Below are 27,219 nucleotides of genomic sequence, written 5' to 3'. Positions count from 1 at the left end.
CGAAAGCGGCCGTAGCGGTCACGTGCTATCACAGTCAACACCGCGCTGTGGTTGAAGGACACATAGTGACCTAGTGCCCCTACGTATGCTCCCACAGGGAGCGAGGAGGGATAAGGCGACCTTGCTGCCAGGGGGACACGCTCTCCCCTCTTATCCCGCCGAATGCTGAATGTGCTCCGCTTTTGGCGGCGCGGCCATAGTGTGTGCCGCGTCAGTGGTTTCAGACACCTCGAGACTGCCACAACAGGTTTCGATGACGTGTTGCCTCCGTTTTCACGTCCGAAGCCGCGCTCCACTTGGCATGAATTTCGGACTGGTCTAACGTAATTATTAGTTGCACTCTATCGAGGTTCCATAGCCCAATTACTTGGTCGACGGCTATCCAATCAACCAATAAAGAGAAGACAAAAATGTTGTCGGCACTTTTCAAACAAAAATCTTGGGAGACGCTGAAACTTCGCCTTTTAAGAGCAGAATGCTATAGTATTATAGTCCGTTCTGCTTCTCACGCTTCCCGGCAACTGCAGCTTATGCTTTACCGGGAAACGCCTGCGGCGAACGCTATGCATGAAGGCGGGCTTTCCGTTTTTTCCCCGCACGGCCGGCGCCACCGCGGATGCGAGCGCCATCTAGTGGTGCTGCTGCAAGGAACTGAGCGGAGCACACGGCAGAAAGTTTTCGCTCACGGTCAACGCCGTGCTTTCTGCGTAACGGGGCCCTTAACGCTGTCGTTTTAATGTGGCGTCGCATAGACGCTGGAGTAGAAAGCCGTTTTTGTTAGTTTTAAAATGATGACTCCAGCATGCGCCCTTCTCGGAATGCCATTCTTATCAGCACGTCTGGTGGTGAGGCGTTTAGCAGCGTTAAGTGACGGGCGCTCGAATCACAGGAACTGTTCCAGGGTGTGTGCTCCCATATGCACCCTCATCCCAGCCCCATAAAACGTCGAGATAGGCTCTTTTTCAATGCTTCTTACAGCGGCAGCAACTATGGGTACTTAAATGACCCAAAACGATGGTGTGCCGGTGTAAGTTGCAACCGCAATCCGCTGCAGGCTGAAAGTAAAACAGTTTATTTCTATAGAGGCCTGCAGGGTGCACCAGACGCTGTTCATTAGTTCAGCATATATATTGGCACACCTTTGGCTACTGGCCGGCAGCAGTTGCAAACTGCTCTTTTAATTCTAATTTACATTTGCACTGTCACTTGAAGTAGTGCAACTGGTGTCCTACTTTGCGACAGCAATAACAGCAAGCAAATATGCGAGCCTGCATACGTGTGTACGATAACCGCTGTAATAGGCTACAAGGAGAGGTTAGTTGATTGATTCGGTCCGACGTCTCAGATCATCATCATCAGCCTATATTTATGTCCACTGCAGGACGAAGGCCTCTGGCTACATAGTGGAGGACTTCGAATTAATTCTGGCCATCTGGGGTTCTATTAACTTGTATGCGAAATATGGTACACGGGTATTTTTGCAGCCTACTCCCATTGGAAAGTGGCCGCCACAGGCGGGAATCAAACCGACGACCTCGTGCATGGCAGCATATTGCCTTATCTCAGCCCCAGCTACAGCGAGTTGCACAGACAGGATTGGTAGCCACAGTTACCCGACACATGCAATGATGAAAAAACACGAATATCTTGTTGGGCACCGTGGATCTAAATTTTTGCTTCTACTGGCAATAAACATGACAGTAGCCAAAGTCCGTGCACACTTCTCGTGTAACTGCGCTGTCAACAAATCAGTGCAAAATGCCCCATTTTCACCACTGAGAAAGCATCCATGTGTACATAGTTGTATGTACATAAAGAATCTGCAAGTTTGATGCTAAAGTACCTCGCAATATTAACTGCACCAAAGGCACAAGCGAACCACAATCTACAGTGCCCAATAAATCTGTTGAAACACACATGTATAAAAGGTGTGCTGTAGCTTGTCGTCAAGAAATGTCCTCTACTTTGTCAGCTACGATTTGAGAAGCAGCTTTGAAACTATGGCTTCCTACTTTTGATACCTCACACAGAAAAGGAAGTTAGGTTAGTTCTAATGTAATAGACAAAGGGCTACGCCAGGTTACAATGTCTTGTATAAAATTATTTATTGCAATATCGATATGCAAAAAGCATAACAATTAAAAACCCAATGTACACATTCCACAAAAATATCTACACAGCATATTTATGTACATTTCAAGTATATATATATGTGTGTGTGTGTGTGTATATATAATGCATATGTACACTGATACAAGCATCGGCATACGCCGCTGTCAAATACCAAAATCCCGGTTTTGTGCAAGACATCGGTACTTTGAAGCAAATCATTGAAATAAAAACGATAACCAACGTTCAGTCAAAGCCCTGAAATAAGTTAAATGCAGTGGTGTACTGCCAGCAGTTCAAGTGCTGCCCTGTGTGGTGTCGTCTTTAATGACACACATAACTGAGCATCTAAGGTGTAACCACAGTTCTTAAAAAATGCTGCAAGACGATACGAATACTAAAAACCACTTCGAAGTCCGGGTTTGCACTGATGAACAAAATTAATTTACCTCACCGAAATTCCTTCACCCACTGCATGATTTGTACAGAATGTCTTCGAGCAGAAACCATAACAATGCGGCTTTCACACAATAAATATGCCACTTCCTGAAGCAAACATGCATCACAAGTTCAGTCAAGAACGAGTTATAACAGTCAAACATTTTTTTTTTCAACGCCACGAGATGCAGGTTAAATGCACCAGGAGAAAACACTTCTCTGCTTTAACACACGTCTGCAGTTTTCCAGTGACTCAGCACAAGGCAAACAATGCGAAAAACCTGACAGATGAGTCACGATAAGATGTCAATAAGCAAATAGCAGATAGGCCTTCATTCACCACACTGCAAAGCACACTGAGCACCAATTAAACATGATGGGCAACCTGCAGCTCCTTTGTGGAGCAATCCCCCCCCCCCCCCCCCCGACATTCTGGGCGCATTACCTACAGTGGTGGCCATCACAACATGTACTTCAGCAACCGTACTGCCAACCAGAAACAGCAATAAATTCATTACATATTCAGCTGTACACAGAACAAACAAAAACAGCAGTAAAAAAATTTAAAAAAAGGTGGCACGACTTGACGGACAAGGGAGCTGAAAAATGGGGGGCATGTGTGCGTCATTGGGTGAGAACGGCTTTTTTTTTTTTTGTCTTTGTTCAACGCTATAAGTAATTGTTTTCTCATAAATACGGGAATAAAAACAAAATGAGAGTGGGCATATGGGATATAACTCACTACACACCAAATATAGTCTGCTATATAAAACCAACACCCACACAGAGAGGGCACACTCAATACCTGAACGAAATAAAAGCTCTGCTCTAACGACTGCACTTGCTAAAGGTACAATTGGCGGGCTCACATTCAAAGACTTGTGGCAGCCTTAGGTGTGACCGTTGTGCGATTGCCTAGATGGCAGTGAGCTAAAAAAAAGTGTGACTAGGGGTTGTCCAACAGCGTGTGTCCAATTGCAACTCTGCAACGCTGAAGCCTGCGAATTGCAAAGGATATACTCCCACACCTTCCAACCAAGACCCGCAGGTATTGCTTAGCCTGAGAGATAATCTTTTTTTCCATGGAGCAGCTAACGAAGCCACCCAATGCGGAAAGCACCATATGGCATTAAAATGATTGCTACAACCATTATCTGGATCCAAGAAGCAAAGCAAATGGGAAACACATTTCACAAAGATTAACGTGAGAATCGAAACCCTGCTAAAATACGACACGCATTGCTTAATCAAGAACGTAAGGGAAGGATGGGACACAACGCACCGCTGAGGTGCACATAAGAGAGTTGTAAACCAGGCAAGTGATTGCACTAATTGTGTAATAATAATAATAATATTAATAATAAAAATAGCATGCTAATAAATCAGAGCTCTCCTCATGCCAATTAAGAGGCAAACTGCATCAGATGTCCAACTCATGAGAAACTACGCATAGCAAGCTCTGTTCACATCAAGAGATAGTAAAGGCATTTCCATTACTAACAAACCAGATACCTTGCCCAGTCATTGCACGAGCACCCACAATGCAAGGCAGAGGCGGACCTAAGATAACTGGCATAAAATGTGCGCACAACAGATGTAAACAGTATCTTCGAAGTTGTCCTGCCAATGCATTCCATAGCCATCTTCAGCCAACGTAAAAATGTTTTAAGTCAATTACGCCGTAAAAAAATGATTGGGATGCAGCGATCAACAAGTCCTGCAGATGGCGATGAGAAAAAATTGTGAGCAGTTGTTTTTTCGTTCTGGCCTTATGGGCTGGCCCCAAACTTTGCATGCCATGTTACATTGCAGTTCTTGGTTTGGCTTAGGGGCAGATAATCTCAAGTCAACAAGCTGTTTGTGCTGTTTCACTGCGACACCCTCGTTGGCCACGTGGGAGGCAATAACAGACAACTGTGCGGTGGCCCGAGGAGCTGGCAAGAGGCGGGACTCTCTGGCGAGGCCTCTCCTGTCTTCTGTGAGACTACATGCGCATGCCTGGCGTGGTCACACCGAACTTTGCTTGAGGAGCGAGAGCTGACTACCAGCGTCTACCCCAAACTCGTGGTCAATGCTGTCTGGGAGTAGACCCTTGGTGATCGAACTTGGCTCGGATGGGTGGCGTGACTGCGGCGGCACTACGGCCACGGGTATGTGGCCCCTCCCTGTGGGGTGGACAGAAAAGACGGAAGAATGTGTTGTGTCAGAGAGGTGAGCGTGACTTGGGAAACCAAATTCCCCAATATCGATCAAAAGGATGGCATGTCCACACACGCATCATGACACCCCCGCATACCATTTTTTCTCTTCGGTATTCCGTAGTGGTAGCCGAACTGATACATTTCTTGAGCTTTATTGTGGTTCACGGCCAGCTATCTGGTCAGACAATCGCTGCCATAGAGTTTCTTACAATATTACCTAGAGGGAAGCGTGGCGCTACCATCTATGCAAGTATCCTATTAGGCACTGTGTCCCATGGGAATGCCAAGATGTGGGTGCGCAAGGCTTCTCTTGTGTGGCTTGGCTTAAAATGTAGTCATTTACACGAATAAAAATTTCTTAGAATGGAATCCTAGTATAAAATATTTGTTTGTCCATAATATATGTATATTGTTATTGTTTACTCACATTTAGTACAAGTGAAGCAAAGAGAAGCAGATGATTTAAACTGACGCATAACAAGTGCAAACCTTGTACTTTCTCTTCTAACTTCAGCAGCGCGCTGGTACTGCCCACATTTGATATAGTTACATAAGCCAGCATGAGTTCTCATAATTTAATTTTAAGAAAATGTTTTACGCAATATAAAGAAAAATCTGCATTTTGCATGTTGTTCAAGCAAAGAACGAACCAATGTGACAGACAACGCTGCCAGCCTGATGCGCCTTTATGAGGTCTTGTCTCTGAGAAAGATCCCAATCGGAAGTCCCCACTTCCTGCCATTCCCATGAATACAACAGCATGACAGCGTCAGTCTTAGCTCTAGGTAAATCTATGGCCATAGTCTGCTTTGAGTGGTGGCAATGCCCTTTTGAGAGTTTTGGAGCAGCCATTGGAGCAGGCAAAATCTACTTTTGGAGCACTTACTCCTCCTGTGTTAGGAACAGGTGTAAGGTTCAAATGAAAGCGCACACAGAAAAATGAAATACAGTTTAGTGTTCTCTTTAGTTAGCATAATCATGTCCTCATAAGAACTAGGAGCAAGATAAGTGATTCACCGCAGCACACAACAGCAGCGGCGAGCCTACACTAACAATGTCCTGCTACCAGTTGAGAAATTTTGGAGGGACACTTACAAAGACAAAAACTAAATCAGTTTAGCCTGATTAAATATTCTTTTGGAACTCCATTTTCTCCAATTTCGTGATAATAAGTAGATTAATAGAAGACCAAATGAAAGTCACAGCTCCCCGCGATTAAATTTTGCACCGAGACCACTACCACCAATGTTACGTCACAAATTTCAAAGTATATTTTTTTTTATTTGGGGTGTTGTGGGACCGTAAACATTATTGGAATTTGCTAAGTACAGCCTCCCACTTTTCTAGGATGGGATATATATAGTACAACTTCACTGATGAACAGTTATCTAGGCCAAGCAGTCGCCGTCAAAATCTATGATGTCACGGTGAGCAGGCGGGAACCCGAAGGCGGGGTTGGGCCAACCATCTCATTTTTACGTCTTTTTTTTGGCTTACCAAGCCTCTTTTCACAGCAAGAGGGGCTCTTTTGTTATTTAGTAAGGTAATTTATCAGTGCAGCTGAAGTTATTTTTCTTTGTACTTTGTAGGTTTGATATTCTGCACATTGCAGTTTTATCAACCGTAATCAGCAGTGCGAGCCCATAATGTTCTTTATACCGCCACTGATAAGCAGGACAAGGCGTGTAGGGCTATGCCATTTGCTCATTTGTGTGAAATATTTTACCATGAGCTTTACCAAAGACACATGTAATTACCAATGACATAGTTGACAAAGAGCATGAACCACAGTCTAGGAACCAATCACTGTGTGTGTGGTTATAATGCTCGATGCTAAAGTCAATGACCTCAAGTTCTCTTGAAAAAAAGTTTAACACAGTGCAACTAATGAAGTTGCAAGCAAGCAACAGGAATAAGAACGGTGGACACTTATTACCTTTTCTTTTTGTCTACAGAGCGCTATCACGCATCCAGCCTTCATGGGCAAATCAAAAGTGTTGATCATGCAGTTGCAAAGCCAGCATGGCCACACAACTCACTGAGCCTCATGTAAAAATAGGAATCAATTCTATTCTCTAGGCACTCATGCTGACTGTAACACCACGAATGAATGTGGTCAATGAATACAGAGGCGCCCCCTTTATTACGTGTTAACTTCCAAATTTTTGACACTGACGAAACTATGTCATGGCACAGCAGTGGTACAATTTAGGTAAAAACAGACCCTTCTGGAGCAGCATGGAGCAACAAATTCCAGTCGACGCAGATTGGCGCAACATTCCCACCACTGTAAACATCTGTGCAATACTGTGCTAGCTTTTGCTGAAATACAGTTAAACCTGCTTATAACGAACCTCCATATAACGAATTCCTGGATATAAAGAAGTTTTTCTATTCCCCGCCGTTACTCCATAGAAGCACATGTATTTGAAACCTCGACGTAACGAAGTGGCCGCGGGAGACCCCCTCGAAATAATGAATTTTCCCCGCCGACAACCTAGAGATTTCGCCCCAAATTTTGTCATTTTTGCGCGAGCAGAAACCGGAAGCACCTTCTCCGCCGCGACGGAATGCGAAGCGAGCACACGTGTGCGAGGTGGGCCTGCATCTCTCGACCCCGCGATCTTGCCGCTGCGGGCGTGACCTTTCCCCCTCCCTTCATTCAAACCTGATCCTGCCGCTTGCTGCAGCTGGCCTAGCCCGCCAAGCCGGCACTCTTCTTTTCCAGTTGATGTTGCCGACGCGCTGGCAGACACTGGGACACATCACACTCGATGAGCGTGGACACGCGCTGTCAAACGCTGGCGGCGTGTGAAAGCGCCGCTGCAGAAGCGAGCGAAGTTACCTTCGTGCTGTTGTCTATCGCTTCATCGCAAACTGAACGCCGAGAACACACAGCATGCACAAAGTTACGAGCCGCCGACGCACCTACACTGCGTAGACTCTGCCCCCAATGCAGATCGCTTCCAAATAAGGCCCGCGCAGTACGCAGAGCACAATGCTGCTATGCCTCCACCCTCGCTCCCTCGCAGGTGCCTCGAGCGGAACGGAAGAAGGCACGCTTCCTCCCTGCTTTTCTTTCTTGCGTGCACGAGATTTAGAAGCGGTCGTCAGCTCCCCTCGCACATACAGCAATTGGCGCGCAGCGACTGCGTTATCACCCTTGGACTTTATACGGAACATCTAGGAGCCAAAACCAATCTTGGGGCAATAACGCGTCATAGACACCATCTTTAGATAGCAAATACGGATCTCAAGGGCCACACTTTTGCTGGAGGAAACCGAAAATACGTCATAGTTGTCACCCCCGGCACTTTGGGCGGCCAATGCCATCGTCAAGCCACCAAGCCAAGCGACATGAAAAGTCAAAATGGCCGCTCGGGCCGGCATGGGGTGGTAGTTCGCAATGCATGATGTGGGAACGGTCCCACAGTTGCGACGCATCAGCGGGGTTACCAATGCATTGGCTTCTATGGGAGCTGTGCCAGGACTGGCCGAAAACGACGTAACAGCCGGGAAAATGCACCACCCGGGAACGCAACAGCGGGGTTCTACTGTAACACTATACGACGCTACGACGCCATCATGACGGTCGCTCTTTGTTTCCGATGCCTCGCGCTTGTGCGAAACGACACATGTCCACGCATCCAGTACCTGGTGTGACATTCCAAGGATGAGTGCTTCGACGAAAAACGGAAAACGGGTGCGCGTTACAATCGAGGACGCGTTAGAATCGAGTAAATACGGTAAGCCTTCTTTTTCGAATTTTCCTGCCGAACCTGCACATAACGAAATCCTCTTTATAACGAAGTTTTCCAGGAATTTGTCAAGTTCGTTATATCCATGTTTAACTGTAGACCATTTTTGAAAACTTGCGCATCTGCCATTATAAAATAACAGACAAGTGTTTCTTAATGAGGAGGAGAGGCAGTCAAAAGGAACTCCAGATTGATTTCGACCTAGGCAAGTGCTTTCGACGTGCACTTAAATTTAAGTGCACAAGCATTTCTGTATTTCACTACGATCAGACCCTGGCTGTCGTCCTGCAACCAAATGCTCAGCAGCATCAGCAGACTGTAATAGCTACTGGGGCCACCACGTCAGGTACAAGTACAGGTTGAGATGGATAATGCCATCGAATGCAAAAAGCGCCAACATGCAACTTTATTAAAAGCTAGAAACCTTGGTGTTCAGTTAAGATTGACCCAAACTGTTAGAGGCACGCTTTAGGGGACCTTTACTGAAACGTAAATGTAGTATATTATTGCACATTTTAAGGTGGCATATCTCGAAAGTAGTGCTAGTCTTAATGATTTCGGCTAGGCAGACATGACTTTACTCGTTTGGCTTCATTTTTGCAATTGTATGTGCCATAAAGTAAATGATTAAAAGTCATTCAGCACATTTTTGTTAACTAGAGAAATTAACGCCTAAATTTTTCTTGGTGCTAATGTTTGCCTAGCCAAGTTAGCCTATCTGCAAAAACGGCAGCGGCCTACGTATGACAGTTTCTTTTAAAAGAAAGTGTTCCGCATAAAAAGAAACACCTGGTAATTGTAGACAAATATAGTATGTATCAATAAATTTTGCAAGTGTGCATACGATAATAGGCTTATCTTATGGCAACTTTCTTGATGCCACCGCATCAGCAAATGGTGTCCATAGCTGTGGCTCCTACAAGAGGGAATCGGCAAATACAAGTGGCAGCAGTCCTCTTTCTATTAGATGTTCTGTTTTGTGAAAAACTGGCTAAATTCATGTGATGGAGAGGCAGGAAGTATCACTGAAAGGTTATGGGTTGATTGCGGAATGGGAGTGTGGCAAGCCTGAGAAATCGCTATAACAACTGCCCCTGGAACAACCAGGCCATGAAGAATGCTCAGAACATTCTACACTAAAAGGTCTTTTTTTTTTCTCTTGACCTTCAGAAGTGCTCCGTAGCAGATGTGCCAAAATGTAATTATGCAATGTCCATAACCCACAGCCATATGACAGCACATGGCTAGCCACAGCATTTCTCTAAAGGCTGCCTTGAATCTGAGCAAGATGGCAAAGTGGTGGGTGACTGCAGAACATGTCCGCATGCGTTGTGAGGATAGCAAGATCAATGTGATCAAGAAAAATGTTTGTTTTATCTCCAAAGTTTAAATACCAAAAGCCAACTATGTAAGAAAAGCAAGCCAGGAGTTTAATTTGCACACTTCTAAGCTTAATATGGGGTGCTGCTGCTAAACAAACAAGAACATCATTTAAAAAATGTTAAGACTGAGATTTAATGCAGATTCCGGGATAGACCACATGCACTGAAATCATGTGTATGTACAGTAAACTTGAATTCAGAAGGAGTTTTTGCACATAAAACCACAAAACTTTATTACTTCAGCTGCTAACTAAAGCTACTTACTTCACTTTCCACAGTTTTGTTGAATAACAACAAATTCCTATGGCATCACTTTACCGTGTAATTTTAAATGCTGTGTCACTTTAAAACTTGGGTCTAAGTGAAGTTACATTACCCCATGCTATTACTGAAGTCCGACAATGTAGGAAAGAAGATGAACCAAGTTGTATGAGTTACTACTGAACTTGACATAAAGCACTAATGAGCATGATAGAAACCTTCAGTACAACCCTTGCAGAATTAATATTATGGCACTCAAGTGATACAACTTATGATGAAGTTCCTAGTGAGCATGCTAAATCACACAACTGTAACACCGATTTCCTAGTCTGACAAACGTAAGCCACTTGGCATTCTGAAGCACACCCACAATTTAAGTGCGTGGGTGCCTTTGCATTGTGCCCCTTGTATGAACAAAGCTACTGTGGCCAGGGATTGAATGTCAAATTCAACGGCAGAAGTCTGCAACTGTTGAACCAATGAAAACGAAATTAGGCATCAAATACCACCTTCACACTCTAAATTAAGCTGGCAAGTAATGTGCTGAATATAAATTGCAAATATGGCCTATTTTCATTCTTGCCATACCTCGCAATCTCTCCCCACCCACGATCAAGTTTGTTAAAAGAACAATAGGCTGTGCTACTAACGTGCTTCACAAAAACAAGAGGCACGTTAGTATGCACACGCACAGGCATGAAAGGCAGCACAAGCTTCTCAGCAACCCGTGGTAAGCTAGAGGCACAGTGTACGTCTCAGACCATGGCTTACTAGTGGCATAATGCTGCAAAGGTACTTGGGCACCAAAAAAAAAGACATGCACACCTAAGCAAGAAAGCAAGCACAGGCATTCTAGCAACAAGAGGTAAAGGGTGGACAGGCAAGACAGGAGAAGCCAGCACAGCAGTGCAACTTGCAAAGCAAACACCGATCCATATGTACTCACATGTCTTTTCGGAGGCACTGGAGGAAAGGTTAGGTAAATCGCAAAGAGAAGGAGAAGAGGAAGGAGAAACGTCAACCTGAAAACCACGGATCCATCACCAAAAAAAGAAACCGTAACCAACGAGAGGAAAAAAGAAAAGAAAGAAAGAAAACAACAACAGAAAAAAAAAAGGACATTTCAAGAACAGGTTTCAACTTGCAACGAGCTTTATCTCATGCAGCCAAACGTGGTGAGCAGGCAGAAGATATGAAAAACAGTAATCAAGGGATGCACAGAGGATTCACCATTCTTTCTTTAGGCTGCTGATAAAGTTGGCAAAGCAAGATAATAGATATTGCACTTGGGTTTAGTGGAGTGCAAGAACAGCACAAAGATCTGGTAGTATGGTCCGTTGCTAGAAGATGAGATATCTATTTATCTATTGTCTTGCATTTGTATTGGCAGTGCAAATTATAGCATTTACTTTATTTACATCTGGAACTCATGAAGGCTCTAACTCTTGTAATAACAATAGCACACGTGCAAGTGCAACAAGCTGGTCTCAGACTAATTGCAAATCAATTTCTATCTAAAACAAACCAAAAAGAAAAAAGAAAAGAAAGAACAACATTGACTTTGCATTTTCACCAGGCTTATTGAATTAAATAAGCAAAATGCTCGCCATATCAGCAATATCAAGCAGCTTTACACAGCTTTAAATCAAGTCAGCTCACAACCACAAACAGTCAAAATTAAGTTGTGGCAACATGCAAAAGAATCTGCACATTACAAGCATGAAGTCGCTATTTTAAGGTACACGGAATACAAACAATATAAATGAATAGAAGCACATACACCCCACAGATTACGTACATTTATGCGTGGTTTAATTTAAGGTGCCGGGATTGATAAAACCAGGCAAACTCGACATCACTATGCTTTAAGATATACCTAGCGACTGCTGAGTTTTATAAAAGTCATTAGCTGTAAGAAGCAGAATGTAGCCTCCTCACAAAATCCATGTATAGTTACCTTCATGACATTCTGCCAGTTTTGATGATGCAAATAAAAGCATATCGCAGTGCACCTGTTCATGGCAGAACATTTAAACATTCGTATGCATGTTCTGTGCAACATGAAAAATGTTTTTCAGCAGTGATTGTATGCTCATGCGCCAGCAATTCGCTGGCCAAGCAAACCACAAACGGAGGCCAATTTTGAAGTATTTAAGCACTGAACACCAGTTCACAATGGCTATAGCCATACATGGCAGTTTGAGGTTGTATGCATCTAATATGCACATTACAGCTGCGTCTCTCCAATTCCATGCAGTGCTCCAATAGCTAAGAAGGTTCCCAACTGCCAGCCAGGAATGAAAATCTGCTATGTTGCCAGGGGAATAAGGACGACTTGGCCACTGTGTGCCACAAATGTGTACACAATCCTTTAATTCAACCGGCATTGTACACCGGAAGATTAGATGCGACTCTCCTTCGGTACAGGGTGACAACACATAGTTTTTGTTGCTCGGTTAGATGAAGTTAGGTAAAGAACAGCTGTATCGTTACTGTGCACCAAAATCCCAACAGCACCGATGCGCAGGCATTCTTTTGCATGCATTCATTCAGCAGACAAAAGGTTGACTGTAGCTGAACACGACCTCGTAATGCCTGGCTCGCCCCTACGGAGGAACAACAAAAAATCAACCGCCAATATTAACACCGCACCACAGGACAAAGGCCCATCCGAGGATCCCTGGGATCTCCAACTACCGCTGTTCAGTGTCAACCGAACCTGAAAATTCTTTATAGTAGCATTATTCTTCTTAATCCTCTCCTGACATTGACAGCATTTTCCTTCCCCGAATGTCCACTCTGTTATTCCAATGGACCACCAGTTATCTTTTCTATGCATTAAATGGCCCATGCCCAGCTCTACACTTCATCTTATTATTCTCAGCTAAATTATCACCTACCAGCATCTGATCTAATGTACACTATTGTTGTCCTTATTTTTACACACCAAAAATTTCACATTTCATCGCTCACTGCCCAGCCCCTAGCTTCCTTTTAAGTTTCTTTATTATCCTTCAAATACTGACCAAACAGGTTGGCACTAGCTTTTGTGAGCAGAATACAGTGATTATGCACATTTACTTTCAATGAAGATATGAAAACGAAAATGGCAAATAAAAAGGGGGGGAAAGGGAAAGGCTTGCATATGGATAGGAGAGAAAACTGGCAAGGACACAAGCAAAACACATGCACCGCACTGACCGTGGCTGCCAGAGTTTTGATAGAGCACGTCCCGCGGGTAAGAGCCATTGGCTGCTTGGGGCAGTGTGGCTCGCCCCGTGTGCAGTGGGGGCCCAGTGTATGGCACATGGCTGGTCTTCATGTCAATTACAGGAGTCAGGCCAACAGCCCCGCCGGCAGTGCTCGCGTTGAGCTGAAGACCATTCTGCAATACAAAATGTGGCAAAGTGAGACAGAGGGGAAAAGAAAAAGCACTTGTTCTCTTATACATTCTAGCCTTTAGGACTTGAACTTCGCCTAGTTCATATTTACTGCATGACATGTTCACTTTATTTGACATGACATGTTTACCACAAATGAAAGATGATGACACCGAAAGAAACAGCTCTATTGTCATTGTTCCGTGTTTATTTTGCTGTCCTCCTCTTCCTTCAGCAGTAAACACGTGATGCATTTGAACCCTGATATAACAAACCTGGATATATAATGAAATATCAGATATAACGAAGTAAATTTAAAATTTGTTTGGCCATTCTTTATTTCCATGAGTATTCAGCTGCTATAATGAAGCCAAAAATGCAAAATCTGAGACAATATAAGTTACAGCGGAACCAATATTCGTTTGCTGATTGCTCAATGTATGTATTCTGGTAGCAACAATATCAAATAATTAGCGAGAGGAATTTCTGGACAGCACATTCTGGACGTCCATGCGTGTTAGGCTGACGGATTGGCTTGGCTGGCTCACAGCTAGCAAGCCAAGATGCTGATCCCATATGACCACACAGATCACATAGCTGCACATCATTGATAGTGAAAAGCGTGTTTGTAATTTAGCAATGTTCATGTGCCATGTATGAGCAAAGCAAGCCACTGAGGTGCCATCAAAATTGACAGGAGATCCTTTGCTGGCCAATCAGAGCCATCATGGCTGCGTTTCTTTTGCATGGACGTAATTTTCTTGCAAATATCAGTGAGTTTGCTTACAACAAGCATCAGATATACCGTAATGACAATATTATCACGTCCGATGCGATTCACTATATAACAAGGTGTGACTGTATTTACCTAAACAAGTAATGATGTGAAACACTGCCCCAGATGAACAAGGCATTCACTCACCCTTGATAGATGAAACGCTTTAACAGTGCCGTAGCTCTCCCTCAACACCGGCCCGCTATCCGCAATCACGACACCTCGCCGATCAATCAGGCTGCAGGTAAAATACTGTCAATTACTAAACTATAGCAAAACTTGTGCTTCGTAGTGGAGGCTAGAGCAGTGGTGGGAATGGCCAATAGCGTTTCGGAGCACATTTTGTAGCAATCAACAGATGATCCTGAATGGTTATCGGCTGCACACTATTCGTGCTTGCCAAAAATGGTTTTCCAGAATACCGGCACATATCATTGCAAATATTCCCGCAAAGATAATCTGCGTACGCAACTGCTCACAAACAAATTACAACCATCATGCGACCACACCTAGTCAACCAGCAACGCTCGAAAAAGAAAACACCGTGTGTCCCCAGCGATAAAGCAAGCCGCACAAAGGCGCAAAGACCTCATGGCAATACAGTCATGTGGTATGCCAGATGGCTACTCGAGCAATATTATTTTGGGCCTAAAGACGTCTAGCTAGTAAAATGGCCGAGCTACAATTCGGCTGTGTTATGAGCACACACAGATTAACGTGACACCACAAAGCAGCTAATAACGTGCAAGGAGATAAGTTTCACTTTGCTGAGTGCATCATGACACATCCAGCGTACTGAATGCACGAAGTGTACATGATCAGTTGGGGAACAACTCTCCCACAAAGAAAACATCTCCGGTACAAATTATGAATGTAGGACATGCCAACAATGCGCACATGGGCAGATCGCGCACTACAGGCGTGACAGAACTTCAACCTAAACTACGCACAACCCGTGAACATGCACGAGCGCACACTGTATTGGATTAGCTCAGAGACCCTTTAGCTCATTTATCTTTATGAATGGCATTCTCTGCATAAGGTGGTGGTGACTGCCACCTGACGTTCACCTAGCTACAACTTTTTGCCGTGGTCTCAGAAATTGTAAGGCGTGGCTCATCCTGGAGCAGCTTTGGAGCAGTTTCTCTCATTTGTAGCATGAATGTAGCGGCTTTAACAGAGTGTAGAAGATTGGAGCAATTGTAGCAGCATTCCCACCACTGCTAGAGCAAAAGAAAGAGTACATAAATAACATCAGACGTTTAATCAGCAGCAAGAGCGACACAAAAAAACTGCATCTCAATGGGCAAGCTACAGCCCACAAAAGGTTACAGCTCTTAGCTAATGTGCCCAATGGATAGACCAATTGACAATTTGAAGCACTATATATTCGAGTAGCAAGAATTCTTACTCTCTTGCACATGGGGAGAATACAGAGAATGAGGTAGCATTCTCATCTCATTGTCAGAAAGTGCTTTCAGTGCTGTCGTGGTGCACAATCCACTTGCCCAAGTTCCAAAGATTCGGGCATCTTGTTTGAACGGCATCACGCAACCACTTCGGCACTTCAATGAAAAAATGCTAGTTGAATGCCCAGCCTTGCGGTACAAATTTAACATGAACAAGCTCTTTGACATAAAAGATTTGCTGAGAGAGAACAGAACTTTATACACACACGTTCTTTGATGTCTTGTCATCGCAAAGCCAACACAGATGGTGATAGAGGATTAATAAAAGCAATGCATACAACTTTACACACGGGTGCTGCATGGCCGATTGATGAGGACAGTAGTGAAGTATGTGTGCCTAGCGACACACGTCGGTATTAGCTACTCTTCCACCTCGGTGAGAAGATTCTCGTTACTTTTGGGAGCCCCCTTGTATAATTTTTGAGAGTAACGAACAACCTAAACCCAAACATGATTATATTCAGTGCTACCCTAGATTAAAAAAGGCATGCACAATTCCCATTGACATATAGTATACCGCAGTTTCAAGCAATGCACTGACGAAAATATACATACAGTCGAACCTTGTGATAACGAAGTCGCATCCAAGACAAAAATAACTTTGTTATATCAGATATTCAATTATAAGCATATGCTCATCACAATGATATTGGCAAGAATTATTTTTTCATTACATCCAATGATTCACTATATCGAGGTTCGACTGTACATACAATTGCAACAAAGCTGAAAGGTTGGGGAACTGGTTTAAGTTCACCATTGTAAAGGCAACACTGCAGACAACATAGTGTTGCAAAAAAGCAGACATCAACTTTGTGTTCCTTTCTGTCGCTGCATCACCTGCAGCATTGCTTTCCGATGAAGAAACAAAAAAGTAAGGTCATTCACCTTGGAGGTGCAGGGCTGCATAGCACTGATACACAGTTACTGATGAAGGAGCCCTTGCTGTATGGATTGTACACATCTTGCCCTCTTCTTGATGAGAAGGAGCCTTTGATCTGGGAACAAAGTGATCACAAGCCCTCTTGTTACCAATCCACTTGATACATACATGTAGCCTCTATCAGATTACATACATGTAAAGGGAGGAGCTTGAGTTTTTTGGCAATGATATAACACATCATGACATGCAAGCTTGCCTTGACTATTCTCTCCAATTTTGTTTACTTTGCAATGCAGCCTTTCTTTATTAATAATTACCACTAAACATTTACCTTGCAGCACCAATGACAATATAGCACTGGCCAATTCTCTCCAGACAAAAACATGACAGAGACACATGGGGACACAGAACAATTCCGTGTGTGATTTAACATATACAACTATCGCCAGTGACAACCTAAGAATGCATCGACAAGTATGCCAGGAACAAAGAGAATTTGTACAAATGTGCCACCTGCACAAGGTTTGCTCATGTCCGTGACATCACGATAGATTCAGACTTTTTGCAATGTTGTCGTCTCTCGGGAACTAGTAAGTTTTAGAGAACTGTAAGTTTGGCAAGCCCGAACAGGTTCATTATAAACAATGCACAAAAGAACGGGGACACAAGGCTAGAAAAGGCAAGGGCGCTGTTTCTTTGTCTTTCCCTACCTTGTGTCTCCAATCTATTACGCATAGTATCTAATGCATGTTCTGGAGCATTGAGGCAGCGTAATGCGGTTTTGTGGGCGGAACTTGCATTTATTCCTTACATTATCACGGCGCAAAGTTGTAACAATAACTGCATCAAACCAGTGTCCAACAAGCTTCAAACAGTCGGAGCAACCATCTCGCAGACATTTTTGCACGTTGTATTGGTTGCCATAGGAAAGTTGAAAAACACAAGAGGAGCAAGAGCGGACAGAAAAGAAACACAGCGACTTACATCTTCGTTGGTAGTCTGGTTGGACGTAGTGAGGTAGGTGTGGAAACCCGCAAGGCCCATGATGGACCATACAGAGAAGAAGCATACCACTCCTTCAACCACAGTGATGGCAAGTCAAGGAACAGAAGCAGCAGCAGCAATGGGAAATACTTTTGTAAGCACTCACCTCCTTAAAAAAACAAATGGCTTAATTATAGGGACACTGACCAGAAAATTAAGTTGTGGTGTATTAATAAATTACAGCTCTGCAATAGCAGAATAGGCAATATTAATGTGAGTGGAGGCTTGGTAAGCAAGAAAAAACACCAAAACGAAATATGAATGGCGATGTGGCTTTGAAGCTGCCACACAAGCTGGGTATGGCATCAAGAATTCTGACCGCACTCTACTCTGGTACAGTTAATTGTTTGATGCTAGATAAACACTATGGTGCACTCTAAAGGAACCACAGATTCAATCTAGTAGGCTTTGAGAATATTTTCTGAGTCACAACAGCCCAAGTACAAGGAAATGCGTAGAAATCTGTGTCGCCACAGTGGTGCATCAATGCAAAATTTAAAAAGTTTGCCCTTCATTATTTTCTCTTCTGGTATTAGCTTCCTAGCACAATTTTAAAAAATACAGTTAAACAAGAATACCTAATCATTCTTAAATAAATTAGCATGTCTTTATTGTCCCTTTAATGCTGCATCAATTGAAATATACTGCTATATATATATAAAGAGGGGGGGGGGGGGGCTCATGTCAGTATGCATGACTGAATGCCGTCTAAAACTAAGGCATTTCCGTCTGAAAGAATAGAGATATAAAACTAAAAGAAAGGGTGTCCATTGAAAAGCCTATAATCTCAAGGTTAGCAACCTGTTATCTCGGGAGCACAGGTGATAAGCACAAAGGATATCTTGCAGGGGATTCCTTCACAGCCTCTAGGTATGACTCATGTTCACGGGCAACTGGAACGCAGACAAATGCAGAAAATATAAGTGGCAACACCTGCAGTCACTTTGTAACATCAAAAGCAATTCCTATGTATTCTGCAACACAACCCTACTCCTATATACTATAGTAAATAGCCAACACCAAAAAATGTGCTATTTCAACCAACTGCCTGTCCTGGATGTTTAACTTGTGCACTTTGCAGAAAAAGAAAGTAACTGATTACAATTACTTCATTCAAAAAGGTAGTACGAACACCTTGCACACAAGACTGTGGTTCCTCAATGCTGCAATGCTCGCGCCTGGGTCCTCTATGAAGTGCAGCACTTCATTGTTGCTGGGCTTTGGAGAAGGTGCTCCCAGTAGGGCCAATGTAAAGCTGAAAGAATTGACCGTAGGTGATTTCCTGGCATCAATGTACGGAGTGGCCATCGCTATTGAGCCATAGCAGTGCCGGTTCAATTCATCGGCCAACATCTGTTGGAGTGTTAAGGTGAGGAAACAAATACTGAGCACCCAGGTTTGCCGTTCTGAACATGTAGATCTGCGAAGCTGCTGCATGGCACGATCACGGGCATTCCAGTGTAGTTCCTGCCAAATTCAAGTACGTACTCAAAGCTGTGTCGCTTGTTACAGCTTACGCATCCAATCAAGTAACTGGTTACATGGAATTGGCACCTGACAAATCTAACTGAATTACGGTGACTGTTACCAAGCAAAAAAAGACTCAAGCATTTAATGTTAAGAAGTATAGGTGCAGTTTTCCAGTCAATCTTGTTTTCAATAACAAAGGCTGATATCATCATTAACCACCGTTTACAGTTCAACGTACTATCACGAACAATGAGCTGTTGTGAATGACCATGGCCAAGACAATAACCAATGGTAACAAGTTGTTTGTTTAGTATTCAAACTTTGCAGCCACATTCATCAGAAAAACAGTAAAATGAATAAGCATTCACTTGCATTCATATTGGCAGCACTTAATTGAAGAGATGCACACAGAATGAAATGAAATAAAGTGAATGAATTTCATCCTTATCTTTACGTGTGTGTTTTGTTCAATTTTGTGCTTCGAATATGAATGGAAGCTGCAGCCAACTAACTGGCCCTGATCATTCACTAATCAGCTCAGTCCTGACCACTTTTCAGTGAAGTGTTTTTGTTACAACTTAGTTTCAGGAACACAGATGATAAACATTTCTTATCACCAGAAACAGCAACAAAATGTGAGAATCAAAGCCATAACTCACCATAAACAATGTGCGTGATGACGCAGGAAAATACGAAGACACACAGGAAAGCGAGTGAAATGATGAATACATAAAAGTACCGATAGTTTCTTTTTCCTACACAATTGCCCACCCAAGGGCAGTGGTGGTCAAACCTCTCTGAAAGAAAAAAAGAAAGAAAATTTTACAATGCTTACTGTAGCCTGATGAAAAAAAGTAAGTTTGCTGGCATCCCACAGCCAGCTGACTATGGAGCAGACAATAGCGAAATGACGAAATGATTGCCGTAGATGAGGCTAAGGAAAATGTGCAAGCCTCAATCAAACATATACTGTACTTTTACGCATATGACCCAACACCAACTGCTTAAAAAATTTAACATAATGATGTTTACATGCCTTCAAGCGCAGCTTCACAGCAATGTGCTACACATTTTCACGAAATTACACTATCTTTTAAAGAGCAGCGATGAAGGTGCCCCCCCCCCCCCTTCCCCCCTAATAACTAGACATACAAATCAAAATTCATTCTGATGCTTTGCTTCGTACCCATAATCATGCAGCGTTTCTTTCCTGAAAATCTGAAGGTTGTTGCACGCGATTATAAGTGTAATTTTCCTTTCTGAGGGCTGTGGGTTATATATGTAAAGCTGCAGCATGTGCACATTTAAAGCTATACAGTCGAGCCCTAACACAATGAACGCCTTAATTGCACAAAGTGTGTTCCCTATATCACAAGTACATTATAGCTAAACTTGCCCTCTAAACTGCCGAGGCCGAAGTCAACAAGGTACAGAAAGTATGCTTTATTTCCAAAAATGATGCGCGCTACATTTACTAGTATAAATTGGTGATTGACATCTAAGTAGTTTTTGCTCGATAGCCGTACTCCACAAGTTTGTCAAGATGTTGGAGTGGTTGCAGGTAAAGCCCCTAGAGTATACAAAATGCTTGAGTGAGTTAGAAGTTTAAGGCAGACAATGTTGAAATAACAAGGGCGAACCTGCGGCTCTTAGTCCCTTTCCCCACTTGTCGAGACATTGCCACACTGCGCTTCACTTTGTATGTTGTAACCAAAGATAGCAGGGTGACAGACTGTTATGAGGGGACGGTTCTCTCAAAGACTTGTTGTGAAACATTTTGGCATTTTGGCTGAGAAACTGTTCACAGAATCTGAAAGTTTGTTTTAAGTGGGATCGATATACATGGGTTCGATTGTAAATCAAGATCAGCTTTGCCCACTCTGTAGATACCCAAACTAAACTGCGAAATTTGACATCAGGTGTGCTGTATGAAGGATAAATGAAGCTCTAAAAAGACATGCCGAGCTGCCATCGAGAATGAGCACTTGGACACTACAACTGAGCCTGAGGAAACACAGCCTGAAGAGTAAGGCTTTGCCTAGTTGCACAAATGCACAGTTACTGCCAGCACCATGATTCCAGCATTTCTCGCCGTCTGGCCAATGTGCTCAGGTACGAAGCAATGTTAGGTCAAGCGCTAAGGGTAGCCAAATTGCAGATTTGGCAGCAATTTATACTGGTGTCCATAATAAGTACTGTTCAAAGAACACGCCAAGAGGTTTTACATCCTTCTAATTTTCAAATTTATGCACAAAGAAGAAAAAAAAAGACAAGTCAATTGCTGGGCAAACCGGACACCTACAGCCAGAGTTGCTGCAGAGGCAGCAGCAACATGAATAAACTTGTGAAATTTGTTCACTAGATTGGAGGGCCACTATCTAAATAAACCAAGGGTGGACACAACAGTTAATGGCTCTTGTGTTTTGGCAGTGATGATGGCTGTCTTCCAATATTACAGTCAATTACATATAAAAAGCACACCTGTGTCACTCCTCTCATCTCCTGCTCTTTTGCACCGCACTAAATTAACCAATCAACCAGTGTCGTGAGTTTCACGAAACTACACCATTGCTGCTGCAAAGCGTGCCGGTCGTATGTAGTAGTCTGTAGCAGATAGGAGGGCAACTATAGTAAGGAGTATGTTGTGTTTGTACCCTGACAAGCCCAAGATCAAAAGGCAGGGAGATAAGAATAGAGATTCTACAACAGCAGTGGAGTTGAGGAGACACACCTCACAACTTCTCCCTAAAATCCAGTGGAAAAATTAACAGTGGCATTCTCCTAGGCCTTTCGCTCATTGTTGCTTTGAACACAAATGCATTCTCCGCCAATATGAAAGGAAACACTTTATCTGTGTTCTGACAGCGATTCTTGCAACAACTATCTCTGTTCAAACAGCGATTCTTGCAACAAGTCAGAACCTCCCTTACTGGTATTTGTTATGCTGTTTTCCGGTTGAAGTATCCTGCTCAGATATCTTTCTGCTCAATACAAGAAAAATTACCGGCTTTGAACACAAACCTGGTGCTCCCTTTCGTATTAGCAGAGAGAGTACATCGGGAACGCAGAGGCCTACTGTCATCCTGGTGCCAGCAGCACTCTGAACGTAGTAAAATCAGTATTTTTTAAATGTTCCAGGACACGCACACTAATGAACCATCAGACAAAAAAAAAGAAATGGATGGAGGCTCACCAACACAATTGTCACATAGACTGCAATGAGAAGCCCTCGGAGGCCGGAATATCTTGCACGTAAAGCAATATTTTAGCTTCACTGTCTGGCCGCTCACAACCACTTCTTTGGTACGGGGAGGCGGCCGGAACGTCGGGGAACTTGACCCATTTGGCACCTCTGACATGGAAAGAATGAACAGCCAGTTGGGTGTTTGTATCTTAGAGGTGAAAAGCCATGCAGAAACACAGTCAAATGCCTTTGTGGCCAAACACCTCTACTACTAAATTACTCTTAAAGTAGTTCAGCAATATCGGCAATGAAGTGACCACTATAATTAATTTGAGCTCTCTTAAATGCTTCACCGCATAGGTGCTTTACAGTAATCTCAGGCTTGCCACATACATAGTTAAATTAATGTAGACTTCAACACAGACTACAAAGTTACATGTGATATTTGCCCTCCAAAGAAAAAAAAAAAAAAAATCCAAGTTTGAAATAAACAGCTTTTCACAAAAAGCGAATTGCTTTTAAAATGGTTTTAAAATGCTCATATCTAAATTTATGCAGGTGTTATGCGATGTCTCCCCATTTGGCTCTGCCAGGTGTCACAAAAGAAACAAGGTAATGTTGAAACAGCAAACACTTTGTGCCGATACATAAGGATTGAAAATATATTGTCAGCGCTCAGCCTCTGTCTCGCAATACTTTGCTCCTTTGCTTGTATACAAAATGGACCATAACTTAACACTGCTTATTTGCATTGCCAGTGCTTACCTGTGTGCAAGTGCTCAGCAAAATGCTTCGGTGCACCATCCATGACCAACTTAGCCAAAACCAACATTAGCACAAATGCACTCACTGTGCATGCAAGTTTGTCTCTCCCCTTTGGTCACTTATGAAGTGCTACTTCTATACACAATTACTAATTACTAATACGCAATTACTACAACACAAAAGGCACTGAATAATCAAAGAGTCACTGAACGAGCCAAGCTCCTTTCCACTTCTGCAGAGATTTCTGGTTGGGGTGCCTTGAATTAAGAAGAATAGTAAACTGGGCAAGTTAGAAATAATTTATATTCAAAGGCATTTCATATTTGAAGGCACCTCTAATTAGGAGCCCACATCCAATAATCACATATGATCACAAAGGATTGTTGCATATGAAAACTATGAGCCTTAAAAATAGAGATGCCATACAAATTGAGCAGCTTAAGAAACATTTTCCATTCCATTTCATTTTTCGCACACATTAAGCTTTATATTGCAATATTATGGAATGTCTATGATGCAGCTGGGGTTAAAAACTAGTAGACACACATCCCGAGGCATTCCTATCGGTGAATTACTGCAGTCTCGTGTTTTTTAAACTCTAGTGTTCCGTTAAGGCTAGTACAGTTATAAATATCATCAAAACTAATTACCTTGTGAAATTTTATTTATTTACAGATACTGTGAGCCCTTACACAGGGCTATTACAGGAGTGGAACAGAACATTCTGGAAAACAATCACAATAGATAATTTTTTTCACTCAAATCAAACAGGTGAAGGGACAGATTAATAGCACCAAATAACATATCAGCAAATTATTAGCAAATGAATGCACCAAGTCACATATAGGCAAAAAAATTCTATTGGAAGTTACAAATCAGGATGTCAGCTATGTGTTTTATGAATTAATCCGTTTATGAGGATGAGACGGCTTCTTCGGACAGAGAAATCTATTCACCGATAGCTCTTGGAAAGAAGCTATACTTAAAATAGTCAGTACGAACAGCAGGAGTACAAATAAACATTGGATGGCAGTACCAAGAGGTCTCACTGCAAACAATTTAAAAATAGTCAGCGTATTTCATATGAACATGATGATTATTTAATGATAAATATTTCAGCCTTTTGTATTTAGTCCCAGCCTGTAATGTGGGTAGGACAGTTAAGAAGGGGTGTCCGACCGCTGGTATTTATTGAATTAAATTCGACTACTAGACACTGCATTTTTTCGATCTTTGATATGTTCATAGGAGAGATAGGATCCCAGACAACCTTTGCATAGTCAATTATTGACCTAATTAGTGTTTTATACACTAAACATCTTGTTTCTTGTGACGAAAATGGCAAATTACGCTTGATGCACTAGAGTGACTTGCTGGCCTTAAACGAGAGAAGGGGAACCGAGGGGCTCGATTTTGTTAATCATGACCACATAAAGCCAGCAGACAATGAAGCCAAGGAAAGCATTGGGGAAATTAAGTGTCGTTGAAATTGGAATGTAGAAAATAATGAAAAGAGAAATGAAAGTGGACGAAAAGATAACTTGTTGCCGGCGGGAGCCGAACCTGCAACCTCCGAAATTCACGTGCGTTGCACTACCAATTGTGCTACGGCGATGGCCATCAATTCGTCCACTAACTTGGGCATTTATGTTTTACTAGATCTAGCCCTAGGAGTGTCAACCAGCACCACTCAGAACCATGGTGGGCGGATGACATCATTTTTAGCCCGATGGCGTCACGTAATATGTGATCTTGGGAGAGCAGGCCCGTGGCTAATAAACCCTCGCATACTACCTGGCGACATCAATGCTGCCAAACTCAAGACACTTGCAATGAATAAACCAGAGAAGGGAAACCGAGGGGCTCGATTATGTCGATCATGACCACATAAAGCCAGCGGACAATGAAGCCAAGGAAAGCATCGGGGAAAATAAGTGTAGTTGAAATTGGAATGTAGAAAGTAATGAAGGAAAATGAAAGTAGATGAAAAAGATGACGCATGGGCGGGAGCCGAACCCGCAAGCTTCGCATTACGTGTGCATTAGAATACCCATAAACTATGTGATCGTTATAATAACTTGCACTGTGCAATAAATCACCTCGTACATTACACATTACAGTAGGGGGACTTGTTCCAAGCCCTGTCCATCATTTCATAACACAATCGATACAGTTGCACAAGAACTTGAAATATATGCTGGCGTGCAACGCATGGGTAAGGACACTGTCTCACCTATTTGTTTTTCTATGTCTGCTGCTTCTTCAGGACTGGCCCTAGGAATGACTCCAGGGTCACTGAAACTAGTCCTAAATAGCGCAGACATCACAAACAGGAACAAGGCTGCTGCCACTGCTGGGATGGCTGGGCTGATCTCCCGAGTCAGGTAAGGGCAACTGCACACACAAGATGCACCACACTAATATGGTAAAATGAAAAGGAGCAAGCAAATAAGCAAAAGATACTTAGGTATCACATGAATCTAGCACAGTCCAAGAGTCACTGCTATAAAATGTAAGCATGTGGCTACATACGTTGCATCTATGAAAAAGATCAGTTGGGGAACACACATGCTCAATAGATATATAAGCGAGAGTAACAAACGTGTTCATAATAATACTAAGAAATAATGACAGTCAACCGTTGCTTATAGATAGTGTTTACCAACACAGAGTGCCAATGAATGTCTTCTATCTTGTCAATTTTTCCTTTTGCTAAAATAACCTGCGCAGCTGCTCACTTACAGCAATAGAGTGTGCACATCCGTCAAAAGTGACGAGCGTAATCACTTGGTGGGTGTTCCGCATAACCGCCATTATAGAGTCAAGGCACGTTATGATATCCGAAAGTTAAACCGAGTGTCACGAAACCAACCACTCGGCGAATGAGAAGCGTGACATTGTTGAAAAAGACGGAGGATCCTCCGAAAAGTCCCTCAAAGAAAGTCCGTGTAACGATCTTGCAACGTGCGCCAATGCAATGATCTAAATCCAATTACCGGAGTGTGCGCCGACATAAGGGTAAACGGGTGACCGCTAAACACGATTACGAAGGTGTTACGGCGAGAACGAACTGGAAGGACAGGTTCGTTGGATACAAAGTGGTGCTTTGAAATGATGGCGCGGTACTGGCATTGTCGTTGGCCTAGAAGCACTGACGTCGGCCTGCTAATTGCGTACACCTGTCGACACACATGAGCGGTTCGCGGAGCAAAGACAACAAAGTGCGGATCGGCTGACAGACCGAAGGCTGCCAGGCGGTGTGCTGTTTTGGGATCCATACTCACTCGCACACAAAAAATAGAGTGCACGTTCCGACGATCAGCACGACGGTGACGTAGAACACACCCGTCTGTCTCGCCATCATGAGCCTGCCATCGCAGTAAAACTTGTTTCTTCCTGGGAAGACTTGCCATTTCTTGACGACTTGCGGCATGTTACCTTTGCGGCGGCCGTCCACGAAGGCAGGTACGCCGGACGGCAGTGCGGTAGAAACTTTGGAGTAAGCGGTCTCTCCTACCATGGGTCGGCGGCTGCGCGGCCGATGCTCTCGAGCTTCGTCTTTCAGTCGGCGATCCCCTAGAGCTTTCCCGAGCACGAATCAACGCTCATGAGGCTGTAGAGATGGCTCGGAACATGGGCTAGGCTTAGGGAGACGCGTAACCTCGACGAAAACACCGTCCATCCACACATCACACGGCAAAGGGGTCACAACGAGATACGGTCACGACGGTCGGAGAGGGAGAACGGCTGACGGGACATTGCCACGAGCAATTCGGTGAAAAACAGACTACATGCCGGAGTGGTTCGAGCGGTTAGAACAACACAGATTTCGTAGACAGGCAACTTCGAGTCGACTCGGTCTCACCAGCAGGTTCACGTCAAAAATGCAAGCACAAGCAGCAGAAGCAGTATTGCCCACCCAACAAGGACACTAGCCCGCAAGAGTGCGCTATTAAAATGTGTTAATTTGAACAATTCATAGGTCTCATTTCAAACAAAATAAAACTCACTGATAATAATGTTGGAGAAACACATAGTGTAGAAATATAGACCTTTGATAACTGACGATAAATAATTGTTTGTGCTTAATTGCACTGACA

General features: G+C 43.3%; 1 protein-coding gene across 2 annotated transcripts; it reads right to left on the bottom strand.

Annotated features, from left to right (window-relative positions):
* Positions 1-2,088: 2,088 nt before the first annotated feature.
* On the bottom strand, positions 2,089-27,058 carry LOC119460759 (palmitoyltransferase ZDHHC18). 2 transcript variants are annotated; one of them, XR_005193892.2, is made up of 11 exons: positions 26,404-27,058; positions 25,353-25,513; positions 22,364-22,522; positions 19,830-19,967; positions 18,542-18,593; positions 17,641-17,743; positions 16,662-16,771; positions 14,452-14,542; positions 13,351-13,534; positions 11,096-11,171; positions 4,574-4,712 (listed from the first exon to the last, which is right to left on the bottom strand). XR_005193892.2 is itself a non-coding variant. In XM_037721840.2 (10 exons), exons 1-10 carry the CDS (start codon positions 26,637-26,639, stop codon positions 4,555-4,557), a joined length of 1,392 nt encoding a protein of 463 aa, XP_037577768.1. In that variant the 5' UTR covers positions 26,640-27,057; the 3' UTR covers positions 2,089-4,554. The 2 variants fall into 2 exon arrangements, 1 of the variants encoding a protein (XP_037577768.1); XM_037721840.2 differs by lacking the exon at positions 11,096-11,171 and having other exon boundaries at positions 2,089-4,712; positions 26,404-27,057.
* Positions 27,059-27,219: the final 161 nt, after the last annotated feature.

The sequence above is a fragment of the Dermacentor silvarum genome, chromosome 8, assembly GCF_013339745.2.
Source record: "Dermacentor silvarum isolate Dsil-2018 chromosome 8, BIME_Dsil_1.4, whole genome shotgun sequence".
Lineage (NCBI taxonomy): Eukaryota > Metazoa > Arthropoda > Arachnida > Ixodida > Ixodidae > Dermacentor > Dermacentor silvarum.
This window is presented reverse-complemented; position numbering and strand designations above follow the sequence as displayed.

Bases quoted from the DNA above. Each gene is read 5' to 3' on its own strand.
- LOC119460759 (XM_037721840.2), bottom strand. From the start codon at position 26,639: ATGGTAGGAGAGACCGCTTACTCCAAAGTTTCTACCGCACTGCCGTCC. The intron at 18,594-19,829 runs GTGAGTTATGGC...TCTGCGTTCCAG, and splicing joins CATCACGCACATTGTTTATG to TTGCCCGTGAACATGAGTCA. The intron at 14,543-16,661 runs GTGAATGACCTT...TTTTACCTGCAG, and splicing joins TGCAGCCCTGCACCTCCAAG to CCTGATTGATCGGCGAGGTG.